The sequence below is a fragment of the Aphidius gifuensis genome, linkage group LG2 (assembly GCF_014905175.1).
Source record: "Aphidius gifuensis isolate YNYX2018 linkage group LG2, ASM1490517v1, whole genome shotgun sequence".
Taxonomy (NCBI): Eukaryota; Metazoa; Arthropoda; class Insecta; order Hymenoptera; family Braconidae; genus Aphidius; species Aphidius gifuensis.
In genome coordinates, this window is record NC_057789.1 from 30,009,295 (window position 1) to 30,023,791 (window position 14,497).

The 14,497-nt window shown below is 26.1% G+C and overlaps 3 protein-coding genes across 16 annotated transcripts in view; 1 reads left to right on the forward strand and 2 right to left on the reverse strand.

The window, feature by feature from the left end:
- Positions 1–109: 109 nt before the first annotated feature.
- On the reverse strand, positions 110–5,701 carry LOC122850229 (protocadherin Fat 1-like). Of its 2 annotated transcripts, none has more exons than XM_044149324.1 (4): positions 5,456–5,649; positions 5,220–5,366; positions 409–5,147; positions 110–341 (listed from the first exon to the last, which is right to left on the reverse strand). In XM_044149324.1, exons 1-4 carry the CDS (start codon positions 5,526–5,528, stop codon positions 285–287), a joined length of 5,016 nt encoding a protein of 1,671 aa, XP_044005259.1. In that variant the 5' UTR covers positions 5,529–5,649; the 3' UTR covers positions 110–284. The 2 variants fall into 2 exon arrangements, with proteins under 2 accessions (XP_044005259.1, XP_044005260.1); XM_044149325.1 differs by having other exon boundaries at positions 111–341; positions 5,639–5,701.
- Positions 5,702–5,788: 87 nt separating this feature from the next.
- Positions 5,789–8,310, forward strand: LOC122850278 (lipid storage droplets surface-binding protein 1). Its single transcript, XM_044149424.1, has 7 exons — positions 5,789–6,326; positions 6,608–6,760; positions 6,828–7,013; positions 7,147–7,342; positions 7,408–7,832; positions 7,934–8,032; positions 8,097–8,310. Exons 2-7 carry the CDS (start codon positions 6,623–6,625, stop codon positions 8,217–8,219), a joined length of 1,167 nt encoding a protein of 388 aa, XP_044005359.1. The 5' UTR covers positions 5,789–6,326; positions 6,608–6,622; the 3' UTR covers positions 8,220–8,310.
- Positions 8,311–9,007: 697 nt separating this feature from the next.
- The window catches only part of LOC122850235 (calcium-activated potassium channel slowpoke), a 43,102-nt gene continuing 37,612 nt past the window's right edge, over positions 9,008–14,497 (reverse strand). For 6 of the 13 annotated variants that reach the window (XM_044149349.1, XM_044149346.1, XM_044149350.1 and 3 more), the window contains 9 exons: positions 14,041–14,100; positions 13,255–13,651; positions 12,995–13,178; positions 12,856–12,921; positions 12,636–12,772; positions 12,448–12,560; positions 12,224–12,379; positions 11,562–11,655; positions 9,008–11,493 (listed from right to left, as the gene is read on the reverse strand). In XM_044149349.1, the coding sequence (XP_044005284.1) occupies positions 11,413–11,493; positions 11,562–11,655; positions 12,224–12,379; positions 12,448–12,560; positions 12,636–12,772; positions 12,856–12,921; positions 12,995–13,178; positions 13,255–13,651; positions 14,041–14,100 (1,288 nt within the window). In that variant the 3' untranslated portion in view covers positions 9,008–11,412. Of the gene's footprint in view, positions 11,494–11,561; positions 11,656–12,217; positions 12,380–12,447; positions 12,561–12,635; positions 12,773–12,855; positions 12,922–12,994; positions 13,179–13,254; positions 13,652–14,040; positions 14,101–14,497 lie in introns of all 13 variants that reach the window. The other 7 variants (XM_044149339.1, XM_044149337.1, XM_044149340.1 and 4 more) reach the window with 3 other exon arrangements.

Sequence of the window (14,497 nt, forward strand, 5' to 3'; positions counted from 1 at the left end):
TTATCAAAACTATTTATCAATCAAAAAATAATTAATTAATAAAAAATAGAATGTATTTTTAAAATCCACGTGTATAAATGAGCGGGAAAAATGACAATTTGTCAGACATCTTTTTTTGATAAATGAAATTCCTTTATTTCCTGTATTTGTATTTTTTAAAATTTTCAATTCAAATTTATAGTCGAGCCAACTTTTACATAATTATTTATTTTTACATTTTTTTTTTTTATATGTAATACATTAATTAATTATAATAATAATAATTTTGAATTACTACAAGTGAATTAACATTTGTCTTCATAATATTTTGCGTTGATATACGTCTGTGGTACATTGTCATTCTGAAATTTAAATTGATAATATTAAATTTTTTCTTTTCATTACTTGATATAAATTTTAACTACTCACCACTTGACTTGGTTTAAATTCTTTCGGTAAATTAAATGCATCATTTAAATAGCTAAAATTTAAATTATCTTCAATTCCAATCAGATCAGAATCACCACTTCTTTGACTAATATTATCAATGATATTATCATTTGTCTTACTATTATTATCATCATCACCATCTATTTTCCAAATTGGATTTGAACCGACAATTGAAAATTGATTTGTTCCTGGTGTAACAACAGGTTTATTTATTTTTTCATTTTGATCTTGTGACTGCCATTCAAGTGCCATTTTATCAAGTCTTTGTCTAAGAATTTTTGTTCTCCAAAAATAAATGAATAAAAGTACAACAGTACTAAAACTAAAAAATACACAAAGTGTTACTAAAAACCAGTATATTTTTTCTTGTGGATCTGATGTGTCTGTCAAGCTACCAGTTGGTACATCAATCAAATATAAACTTTTTGCTTGCAATGATGCTTTGAGGCTTGTAACAGTTTGTAAATCACTTGACAAACGAATAATTGTTTCTGATTCAATTGGTAAATTATCATTTGAATTAATAAAATGAGTTGTAACAGTTGTAACATTGTCAAGTACATTATTATTATTGTCAACACTTATTTTAATATCATCAATATTGCATAAATAACCAAATGAATCGGTAAATATATTTTTCAAAAATATACGTTGTTCTTTGACATTTGCTGGACTATTTTTAAATGTAAATACAACACGATTTGTTTGTGATACAATATAAACTTGTATTATTGATGTATCACTGTGATCAACTGCATCAACAACTGTTGTATTGAATTTAAAAAAACCAATCATCTCACTTGTTACTGAAAATTTTAATAATAATTCACCACTTATTGAATCAAGTAAAAATGGATTTTTAATAGCTGAAATTGAATTGTCTGATGTCATCATACTTTCTGGTATTATTGTATAACTCAATGTGTCATTTAAATCAGCATCAGTTGCTTTTATTGTCATGATAACTCTGTCAACTTGATCCTCCACAGCAACACCACCAGAATAAAATTTACTTTCAAATATTGGTGGATTATCATTTTCATCAAGAACAATAATTGTTATATTTAAAATTGCTTGTTCTCGTGGATCTCTTGGTGGACCATTTGCATCAGCAGTTGTTATAATATTAATCCACATGGTGTCTTTTTTTTCTCTATCCAATTCTTTAACAAGTGTTAATAATCTTGTATTCATATCAATTTTAAAATATTCATAATCACCAGCTTTATCATCAATGAAATAATATATTGGCACAAAATTACCATTATCATTCAAATCATCAAATGCTTCTGGTATTTTTTGTGAATAATTAAGACCAGTTTTATTTTCTTTTATCCAAATCATCCATTGATTATCATTAAATTTTGGTCCTTGTGTTGAGACAAATATTATTGTATGTTCTTGAATTGTTGAATTTCTTGGTGGATCACCATGATCACTTGCTATTAAATTTATTTTATATTTATTATTTTCTTCAATATTTGATGGCCAACTTTTTAATTGAAGTTGAGCCTCATTATCACCAAGATTAATAATATCAAAATATTTATCATCATCATCATCACCAGTAAGACTTGTTATTGTAAATGTAACTTTTCCACTGTCACCACTGTCATTGTCACTAGCTTTGAAATTTGATAACAACTGTTTATCATAAGTTTTTAATTGTGTATGCAAAGATTGTTCTTGACTCAATGGAATGCCACTTCCTGCTTGAGCTGGAATAACAATAACTGGATCATAATAATTATAATCACTTATTTTAATATTATATATTTTTGTGTCATTCAGAGGTCCTGGATTTTGTCCTTTGTCTTGTGCATATACTTTAATTTGCCACGTACCATAACAACCTTTTAAATCATCATTTGCAAATATATGAGCACGTTTTAAATTTTCATTAACAAGTTTAAATGGATCAATATTATTATTACACTGATTATCTGATGGTGAATCTTGATTATTTATTATTTTATATTGTTCAAGTAGCTTGTATGTTATTTTAGTATTATCTGTCTCTGGATCATCATGATCTGATGCTTCAATTGACAATATTAAACTATCTCTTTTTGTATTTTCAGTAATTACTTTAGCTGGATCACCAAGATCTGGTAATTCTGGTATTTGATCATTAATGTCATCTAATATTATTGTCATTGTTGTATCAAAAGTATTTGTATTCCATGTTATATCATCAACAAGATAATTATCTCTTAGTTTGATGTTAAGTGTATATGAAGATGCACCATAATCTCTATCAAGTATATAACCATCACGTAAATTAACACTCAATAAACCAGAAAATTTATCGAGATTAAAATACTGATGAAATGCAGCTGATTGATTTGCATTTAAATTATATGACACATTATTAAATGGATGTGTTCTGTCATTGTCTTGACTGTAAATTTGATAAATCAATGTATTATTTGGTGTCTTTTCCATAATATGTATTGTTGAATTAAATATTTTATCTGGCGATAGATAAGGTTCTTCATCATTAACATCAATGACAAATATTGCCAATGTCATTGTTGTATTATTTTCACCATCAGATGCAACAATGCTATAATAAATATATTCGTATTTTTCAGCATCAATTGCTTTGTCAGTGTCAACTCTAATAATTCCACTTGTTGAATCAATTTTAATTAAATATGATTCAGTATTATTTATTGGAGCAATGTCATATGATATTTTATTAAATTCTGGTCCATCAGCATCAGTTGCTGTGACAGCACCAATTAATGTATCAGTTATTTGATTTTCACTTACACTCATATTTTCAAATTTATTAAATATTGGAAAATTATCATTGCAATCAATAATATTTAGTGTCAATGATGCAAATGTTGAATTATCATTGTGAACAGTTGTTGTATCAGTCACGACAATTGTTATAAATATTACATCAAATGCTTCATAATCAATTCTGTCTTTTGTAATAATAATTCCAATGGCTTCTCGTGTATTTAATTTATCTGGATATTCTGTTATAATATCAAGATGTTGACGATAATAACTTTCATTAACTAAAACACTTCTTTTATGAGCTGTTGTTTTACTCCAATCAATATTAAATACAAGTTTAGCCTCAGTATCTGGATCAGATGCTGTTATAATTGCATCAACACGAGTTCCATTTTCAACTTCTTCTAGAAGTGATGGAATTTGTTTTGGAAGATAAAGTTTTGGTGGTACATCATTGACATCAATAACGTGAATTGTCAGTGTTGCATATGCAACATGATTTGCAAGATCAGTTGCCAATACCTGAACAATAACAACAGGTATTGATTCATAATCCAATGCATCATTTTGTGCTGTTTTAATGACACCAGTTGTTTCATTTATTTTTAATAATTTTTGACCAACAATTGAATGTGTTACTTTGTCATCAATGTCTCTATCAGTTGCAAATATTTCAGCAATTATAAAATTAATTTCTACATCTTCTTTTATTTCTACTTTAACATTTGTATTATTAAATATTGGCATTTCATCATTCCAATTTATTAAATTTATTTCAATTTTTCTTGTATCAATGTGACTTGGATTTGCAACTTCAGTTGCTACAATATTTATTTCAATATTTCTCCAATTTTCATCTTCATAATCAAGCAGTGATGCATCAATAATTGTTATTGTAAAATTACCACTTTGATAACCATTATTTGGAACAATTAAAAAAGCTGAGCTCCAATTGTACTCTGAATCTGTTAATTTAACAGAGTATTGACCATTTTCAGCTAAATCAGGATCATTGATTCCAATAATTGATTCATTAAATTCAAGTGACATGTAAGTTTCTTCTTTAATATCAATTTTAAGTACATCTGGTGTTATTTGTGGTTTATGATCATTTTTATCCTCTAAAATAATAAGAATATTTGCTTCAATAGCTGATGTTGTATTTAACTTTTCATATGCAACAATTGAAAATCTAAAAATTTCTTTTTTCAATGTATCACGATCAATTGGATGAATTTTGACAATTCCACTTTTAGCATCAATTTCAAAATAATGACTTTCATTATCAATTTCAGGAATAATTTTATAATTAATTTCAGCATTTATTTGAATGTCACCATCAACAGCAGACACAGTAAATGTATGATTTGTTTTTTCAAATATATTTTCAGCAGCAGTTATTCGTGTCCAACTTGGTGGTTCATCTGGCATATCAATAACTTGCACAACACTCATAAGTGTACCTTTATTTTTTGCTGTATCCGTTGCAGTCAACATTAGCATATATACAGGAATTATTTCGAAATCCAGCTGTTTTATAATTTCAAGTCTTGCTATTTTTTTATACTCACTCAATTGAGTGCCATTTGTTAATTTAAAATTATCTACACCTTCTTCTGGTACTGATGTAAATTCAATAGACACATCATTGATCCAACCATCAGCATCACTTATTGTATATGTACAATTTGTTTTGCCGGAATAATTTTCTTCAATTTCACAGCTACGTTCATTTGCCTGGATGACTGGTGCATTATCATCAATATTTATTATATTAAGTGCAATAACATACGTTTCATATTCAATTATTATTGAAAATCTGTAATTTTGCATTGATGGAGTTTCATAATCTTGTTTTTCATTTATCCAAACATTCCATATATTTGAATTATTTTTTATTAATTTGGCACCAAGCATAAAATTACTTTTTCCATCTTCGACAATTCCAACTTGAGGTGTTGCACTACCTGCAGTAAATTAATAAAATAAAATACATTTACATTTGTTTTTTTTTTTCAATAATACTGATAATATTGAACCTTGATAATTTATAGAAGCAATGATGATTGGTTGTTCAATTTCTTCTTTGAGATTAATCCTGGTTCTTTTGGAAACATGGTCATATCCTTTAAATTGTACATCATCTGTTGTTGGATCTGGTCCAAAAAATGGAGGTGTATTCCATTCTGAAAAAATAAAAACAATGTCATTTTTAAAAATAAGCCAAGATAACATCAAGTGTCTGTTGACAAACAAACTTGTCAAGTTGACTAACCAGCTTGACAATTTACGATTAAGTAAAAATAAATAAATTCCAAGGCCAACATGAATTTGCCTCGTGAAAACATTATTTAATTAAAATTATAATTTATATTATTAAAATTAATAAACAATATAATACAACTAAAAAAATTAAAATGTCAAGATGTAATGTCAAAGCTTTATCAATTGGTACTACCTATATTTATAATATCGATTGCACTTTATTACGATAAGACTAAATTGATAATATATTTTTCACAAAATAAATAATAGTCTTATCACAACAAGAGATACATTTTTTTTTTTACTTTTTCATGTGTCAACCAATCAATATAGAGATTATATTAATTCCAAGTTAATGAAAAATGTATATACAACAACAAAAACAATAATAAAAAATGATTCATTAATAAAAATAATTATTATTTAATTCATCTTATCAAAATTTACAAATATTTACAAAAAGAGAATTTTTTATTTTACCAAACAATCATTTATATTTTTTAATAATTAAAATAAAATATAGCATAGAAAAACAAATACTTTTTTATAATAAATTATAGTCGAAATAAATTAAAGTACTTTAATTTATTTATTACTTTGCATGTGAGAAAAATCAAGTGTAAAAATAATTAAATAAGGAAAAAATAATTCTTTAATCATTCAAGTCAGAGGTCAACAACGATTCAGATAAATAATTGTAAAAAATATTCAGACTCTTACAGTCAACAGTGTGACTTGTTAAGCAGTGCAAAACTGCTCTTGTACTTGGAAATATAAAAAAAAAAAAAAAAAAACTACAAATAATAATCTTGTGTATCTACTGTCATTGTCTAGTTGCATAATCTCATCAATTCACTCAGGTGGAATTGACTCAACAAAAGGTAATGTCTTTTATTCATTTTTTTTTTCTTTAAATATTCCACAATAATTTTAATATTTATATTTTTTTTTCTTTAAAAGTTATGTAAAATTTATTTTATTTTTGCTAATACCAATGCAATAAAATTATTTATAATAAATTGTTGAAAAACACGATGTAATAAATTACATTATAAAAATTGATCTTTGATGTTGACTGTTGACCCCGATTAATTTTATTACTGTGATGATATGAAATTTATAATTTAATTAAATATTAACTATTTCATTTTATAATTTGAAGAATATATTTTTAAAAATGACGATATCACCAAGTACGAAACGGATTCATCATCATGTAGATTTTCCACAATTTGAATCTGTTGCAAGAATAACGAGTCTTCCAATATTTGAAAGTAGCATTCATATTGCTGGAAATGTTTATGACAAAATTAAGGTAAATAATATTTAATAAACAGACATTTACAATGATAATAATAATGATAATTGTTGTAATTTAAAAGCAATCAAATTCATTGATGAACTGGAGCCTTGACACTGCTGAACAATCAGTTGCATATGCAACAGCAACAGCAATGCCAGCTATGTTGGTATTGAATGGTCCATTATTAACACTAGACAATATTATTTGCCGTGGAATTGATATTGTTGAACAACGTGTACCAGCTATTAATTTACCACCACAACTTGTTAGTTTTTATTATTATTATTTTTATTACCTATCTATCTACTTACTTATTTTATTTTATTTTTTTTTTATATAATGATACTTTGACCATCATCATCGTCATCATCATTATATTTTATATTTTTAAATAATAGCTGTATTGGAATACACGCGACTTTGTCAATACCAAGTTTGTAAGACCAGTTTTAAAACGAGCAGACAGCGTTAAACATATTGGTAGTCAAGCTGCTGATGCTGCTGCTGATAGACTTGATGGTTTATTGAATGATGCTGATAAATACGTTGATCGTTACTTGCCGGCTGAAGATTCATCTGATAAAATTCAAGAAGGTTAGTTGATTGCGGCTATTATTTCTAATTTTTAAAAAATATTTTAAATCATCATATTTCTCAAGATGCAAATACAGTAGAGGTGAGTAAAGCCAAACGAACAATAAAACACGGAGCAAGATTTTCAAGAAAATTACAAAGAAGATTAACACGTCGTACTTTGGCTGAGGCACGTGCACTCAAAGAACAAGGCACAGAGTGTATACATGTACTACTTTATGTTGTTGAATTAATAGCAACAGATCCAATAATGGCATTTAAAAAAAGTAAACAATTATGGGCATCATTGAGTTTACCCGAACCAGAAAATCAATCACGTCCAGCAACACTTGAACAATTGTTGGTTTTATTGACACGTGAATCAGCAAGAAGAATTGTTCATGTTGTCAATGGTACAGCTGCACTTGCATCAACAGCACCACGTCGTTTTGGTATTGCTCTTATGACTATATCTCATCAATTATTAACAATTGCTGATGCAGCACTCAAGGTCAATTGTGTATACTTATTTTTTTTTTAATATGTGTTATGTTTATATTTAATATTTATTTTTTTCTTCTTCTTCTTCTTCTTCTTCATTTAATACAACAGATGGCTCCAATAATTGGAAAACGTGAAAAAACAAATTCTCAAATATCATTCATTGAAACAACAATATCAAAATTAAATTACACGACAAATTTATTCATGGTAATTATTTTTTTAAATTTATTTTATATTGTTTATTTTGTTTTTTTTACTTACCTTTTTCCAGGAACAAACTGCAATACTTCTGGCTGGACGACCAAAGCCAAAAAAATTAACGTCATCACAGATTGATCAAAATAATCATTTGCCATCACTAAATCAACCACTCAATGGATTGGATCAAGAATAATATCTGAATAAAAAACAAAAATACAATTGTAAATTATCATTGTATTTTTTTTGAAAAAAAAATAAATATAAAATATTATTATATCCAACATATGGTTTTTTATTTGTGTCACACAACTCTTTGAAATTACTAATATTAATCATTTAACTTTAAATAATGAATAATTTAAATGAAAAATTATCTTTTTATATTTTTTACAATTTTTTTAAATTTAAAAATAAATTTTTAAAATGTTTGATAAATTATTTTTAGCAAATTATGAAAGGTTAAATAAATAATAAACATGTTGATTTACATCTGGCAATGGAAAAATAAAACCTCATTTGTTTTTTTATTTTTTTTTTTATGTATATAATTATTTATTTCATCAATTATAATGAATATAGTTATGTACAATATTGAATCTCATTCTTTAACAATAACATCAACAACATGATTAAACAACGTTCCTCATTGGTACACAAATTGTAAATGTACAGATAAAAAAGGGTCATAGATGAGGTTCAATGAGGCATTGAAGGTGGCAAACGCTCTGCGCGCCGGTATCTTTTTTTTAATTATTTTTTACAGCTGTATAACCCCAATTATTATTTTTTATCTTCAAATTATTATTATTATTATTTTTCAATTTCTTAAATTTTAATTATTTATTTATTTATTTTTTTGTTTAAGTCGTTACCTGCTTGCAATTTGTTTTTTGAATTTTATTTTAAAATCAATATTTAATTTTTCATCAGACACATACATCATACACATACACGCATTAATTACACCATAGATTATGGCACGAAGAGAATATGAATGAATCGATTTATCAGTGCATGATTTAATTATTAAAGAGAGTGCGTAAATAATTTTTATTTCTTCATAGACATTACGAGCCAGATTGTGACGTTATGTATTATAAATATAAATATAATAAGTACAAAGTCGACAGACTTTTTTATGGAACGAACGAAAAAATATATGAAAAATTTATATATTTTAAAAAATGTTAAATATTGTGTATGCAAACTAGTAAGTAGTAATAATAAAATAAAAACAATTTTTCAAAGTCAAAAACTAGCTCGCGTTGTCAACGCAGTCACGATCATTCTAATATTCTACAAAAGGCTTTTCTTTTTTTTTTTTTTTAAATTCTTTTAAAACTTTTAAGTGAACAATTGTGATGCACAAATTTTTTATATAATCTCATCGAGGCGAGAAGGATATTAAAATACAATTTTTTATTTTCAAAAGTTATGGCTGTCATCATTTTAGACTTTAGTGACTAAATTTATATTGATTCATCTTACAACAAGATTAATCATTATTAAAATTCATTTCGTTATATGATACAAAGCTCTCAACTTGTCAGCTCAATCAATTGTACAAATTTCAATATTTATTTATCTATAATAGTCTATCATTTATTTTATTTTTTTCGTTCCAGTGGTTTTTTTTTTTAAATATCTATACTATCATCTCGTACAACAGGAGACTAATCCTAGTAGTAGCAGTAGTAGCAGTAGTAGCAGTAGTAGTATTTAGTAATAGTAGTACGCCAAAAATTGAATCCTCTCGCCTCAATCATTTCCTTTTTTTTTTTTTTTTTTTGTATATAAAGATTGTTTTTTTTTCTTACAACTAATATGCGATGATAACACAAACTGCAATGGCAGTGAACAGTGCACGTGGATATTGCAACAGCAGCTATTAATTTGGCGGCGGTAGCAAAAGTTATACACGATTTATGCAAATACGAACACGGCAATCTCTACCACAGCTAGTTATTATTATTTTTTTTTATTCTTTCTTTAACATTTCGACATCTTTTATTCCTTTTTTTTTTTTTTCTTTTATTTCAAAGCCTATTACAATACCTATTACTCGCGATAAAATACCATCTTTTTTTTTTATTATTATTAATTATTTTTTACATTTTTAATAAAACTGTCCAACAAAAATTTTTTTTTTTTTTCACTTTATAATTAAGTATGTGTGTTTGTGTGTGTGTGTGTTGTGTGTGTTGCTCTAGAGAATTTTTATGCCACTTTTTTTTCTTCTTTTTTTGTCTTTTTATTTTTTTTTTTTTTACACTCTTTATTTATTTAAATTAAAGCTAACTTAATATCTGACCCGCGTCAATATTCAATTTATCTTGATTAATTATTTTTAATTATTATATAATATGTACGTCCGTATATATACACACGTGAGTTTCACAAAAATATATAAAAGAGAGAATGTCCTATTTTTATTTTATATTTAATATTATCATTAGGTATTTATTTATTTTTTTTTTATTTGACATATTCATATACATTTTTAAATGTATACTATAAATACATGTTTTTTTTTTATTTCGTTATTTATTTATTTTTTATAATAATAATCAAATTCTCGGTGGAAAAGGGCGTTCTTTTGTTAAATTATTTATAATTTTCATGAACGTACTTAAATACGTACGCATATGTACAAATCAAGTGCTTGATTTACTCATTTAAAACAAGACACACGAGGTGAAGATTTACATTGATTAGTTCCGATCACTCCGTTCTGTTGCCATTATCATGTTGATTTAATTTTTGAAAATTTCACTTTTTTTTAACTTGACACAAAAACAAAGTTTATTAATTTATTTTTCACATAATAATTGTCACACCGTAAAAGAGTTTTTATTTTTTGTTCATTATTTGGCGAACTATTAATTTTTAAAATATTTAAATTATTATTATTATTATTAAACTAATTATCTTTCAACACTTAATGTTGAAGTCTTTTTTTCTTTGAATAATTTAAACAGCATCAGTTACTCGGAGGCAGGGATTGTCACTTGACGTCGAATTCAACAAAATGGACAATTGTTGTTTTCTTCAAATTGAATCGTCGATATATTTATTTATTTAATTAATTTATTAATATTAGTAATTTATTATTATTGTTAATTTTATTATAATTATATTGTGAGCATTTATCGTGCACATTTTCTTTTTTTGAAAATGAAAAAAGTACTACTACTGTTTTTTTTTTTTTATTATTTAATAAAAACTAGACAATGTGTAGCAGCCCTTGAACCTTTTTGGCTATGTCTTATGATGTACATGTTATTATTATTAAATAAATAAATAACAAGACAACAAGAGAGCCTTCCTGTGATTATTATTTAAATGTAGGAATAAGGTCCATCAGTTAGGGCGCTACACAGCAACAGTCAGGAGGCATCGTCCTTTCCTCTTGCACCTCTGTTTGGTCTGTACTCAAGACCAGGATCAAATTGCATTAATACAAATACCTGTGGAAAAGAGAACAAACAAATGAATAAAAATAATAAATTATTGGAAAATTGAATAAATAAATTACCTGATCAGTGGGTAATAGTGTAAAATCATCTGGCGGATTTGTAATAACATAACGCTTTGATGAAGCATCACATGATGAGCTTGTATCACGAAACCTACAATTTCATGAATTTAGAGAAAAAAAAAAAACAAAAAATACATTAATAAAAATGATTTAATGAGCATTCAATAATTGCAGACACAAACTAAGCTATTATTATGCTAATTAGGTTTTTTTTTTAACTATAATTAAAAGCTAAAAAAAATAGCTAATAAATAATAGGAAATTTTAAATATATATACAACTATGACATGATGACAAACAAATACATATTACATATATACAAAACAATGTCAAAAATGATATTTTTTGGATGGAAAATAACTTACGGATTGTTGATAATTGATATATGTTATTAAATTGTGATCAATAATTTATGGGCAATGATGCAAAATAGTGAAAAATTTATATATTTGTGCAGCGATAATTAAATAATAATAAAAATAGAAAAATTAAATAATTAAATAGTGAATAATAATGATAATAATAATAGCAAAAAAGTGCTTTTGGATAGATTTGCTGCATTTTAGTTTGTTAAATTTAATTTTTAATAAAATTTGATAAAAATACCGTGGGATAATCCAATAAATACCATCGAGTTAATAAATGATCAATACCTGTACCTGTACAGTCCAATGCACAGCATTCCATATGATTTTAATGCAGCAACAAAGAGATCACCGTATTTACCTCCCTCACCATATTGAGCCAATGGACCATCATACAATGATATTTGTCCAACACGACATCTATCTCTATTTGCCAAGCTGTCTGAAGTACTGCAAATAATAAATTAAATAAATATATTTTAGTTTGTAATTTAATTTAATTTAAAATTAAATTTTACCTGTAGCCACCCCTTAAACCAGCTCCTTCAGCAAGAATCAATTCCAATTCAGGTGTTGCTCCACCAGTTATCAATGATCGTATGAGTGTCAGTGCATTTTGATTAAAATACGTCTAAATAAATATAAATTATTGTAATCTTAAATAGTTGATGTAAATAATAAATAAATATTAAATAATAAATATTACCGTTGACATTAATGAATCAAGTACACTGACAGCAAAGGCAGTGCCACAGGCAAATGGTTGTGTGAGGTAGAGTTCCGTATCAGGATCATCATCATCATCCTGATCAAGGAATTGTACATTGCTGTCATTTACAAGTTCTATATAAAATTAAATAATAAATATATGTATTATTATTAATATAGTTTAATTTTAGTTTAACAATTTAAATTAAATAATTTACCAGTAATCATTGGCACGTTTGCACCATAAACTGAACCACGTCGTTGCAATACAATGGGACTGCCAACTGATAAAATTAACAATTTACAATTAATTTTAAGTATACCTATCTGTTTTTAATTATATATAATTAAAAATACCTTGACTTAAAACTCCAATTGTATCATCAAATGTCATGGCTTTAATATTGAGAGATGCAAGAATTGCTTCCTTGTCAGCCAGGGTGGGATCATCATTGCTAGGCACTTTTGCCGACAGGATACAACACATATCACACAAATTAACATTAACTGCTCGTAAATCTGCTCTACTTAATGGTGAACCCTATGAGAAAATATATATATAAATTGTGTTATTTAATTTATCATTAATTTATCAACCAACCAGCCGACCAACTTACATTGAGAATTGATATTTTTGGTAAATTTTGTAACATTTTCCATTCTCGTCTAATGTAATCAACAGATCCAACAATAACAACATGTTTAAGCTCATGATAATGAAAATTAGAAGCTCTCAATGGCATTACAAGATTTCTCAATCCAATTAATGGTGAATCAGGATCAGCAAATAAACAAACAACAACATGACCATTTAATACAGTCATTGCTGCTTGATTACGATCAAGTATACATTCTTCAAGATTACGTGCTGGACTCCAATGAAACATACCAGTTGAATCATATTTCATTTCGGTTTTTTCAAAATCAAAATCTTTTGCTTGATCATCAGCAATACCAATTTGAAGACCAGTACTATTATTAACATTTGATCCACCAGAAGCTCTACTTGTTGGCCTGTAAATTAATCACACACAAATTTAGTTATTAATTCATAATTTAATAATTTCATTAAATATACTGGTATTGAATTAATTTAATATAATCATGCATTTAATTTTTAAATGTGGACAATTAATTTAAAATTCAAGTGTCGTGCAATAAGCAGTAGAGTATAAAAGGTATAGTTTTTTTATGGGACATAAATATTTTGTTGAAAAAAAAAAAACAAAATAAACAATTATTATTACAGACACTCGAGAGAAATCATTCATTCTAAACCTACCTATTGTTTATATTTAATAAATATAAAATCAATCATTCACATAAACATGTATACAAGATAATAAAAAAATAAATAAAATACTAATACGTGAAATACACTTTGTTAACGGCATTAAGCGTACATGAGTTTTTTGACTTCGTAGGCGAGATGATAGCCAGCATATGCGGACTCCTCTTGCGATCTGGAATCAAAAGTTGTCGTATATTTGGTTTTCTAAAACCTTTTACCTTAATAATTTTATAATTTTCCACTTTTTTTTTTTTTTCTTTTAAAAAATGACTTCTGATAATAATATATGCAGCGCCTAAGCAAATAATAGCTTATTAATAATTCAGAAAAATATTAAGGACATAATCAAGGCTTGGTTATATATATATTATATTAATATATTTTACAATATATTTTTTTGATGATAAATATATCATTTATAACTCATGCGTCACTCTGATTGAATTTTTTTATCAATATAATTATATTATTTTTATTTGAACCTTTTCATTGGCCCATATTATATTTATTACCGAAATCATGCATTTTTTTTAAATGGATAAATGAATGAATGAATGAATGAATAAATA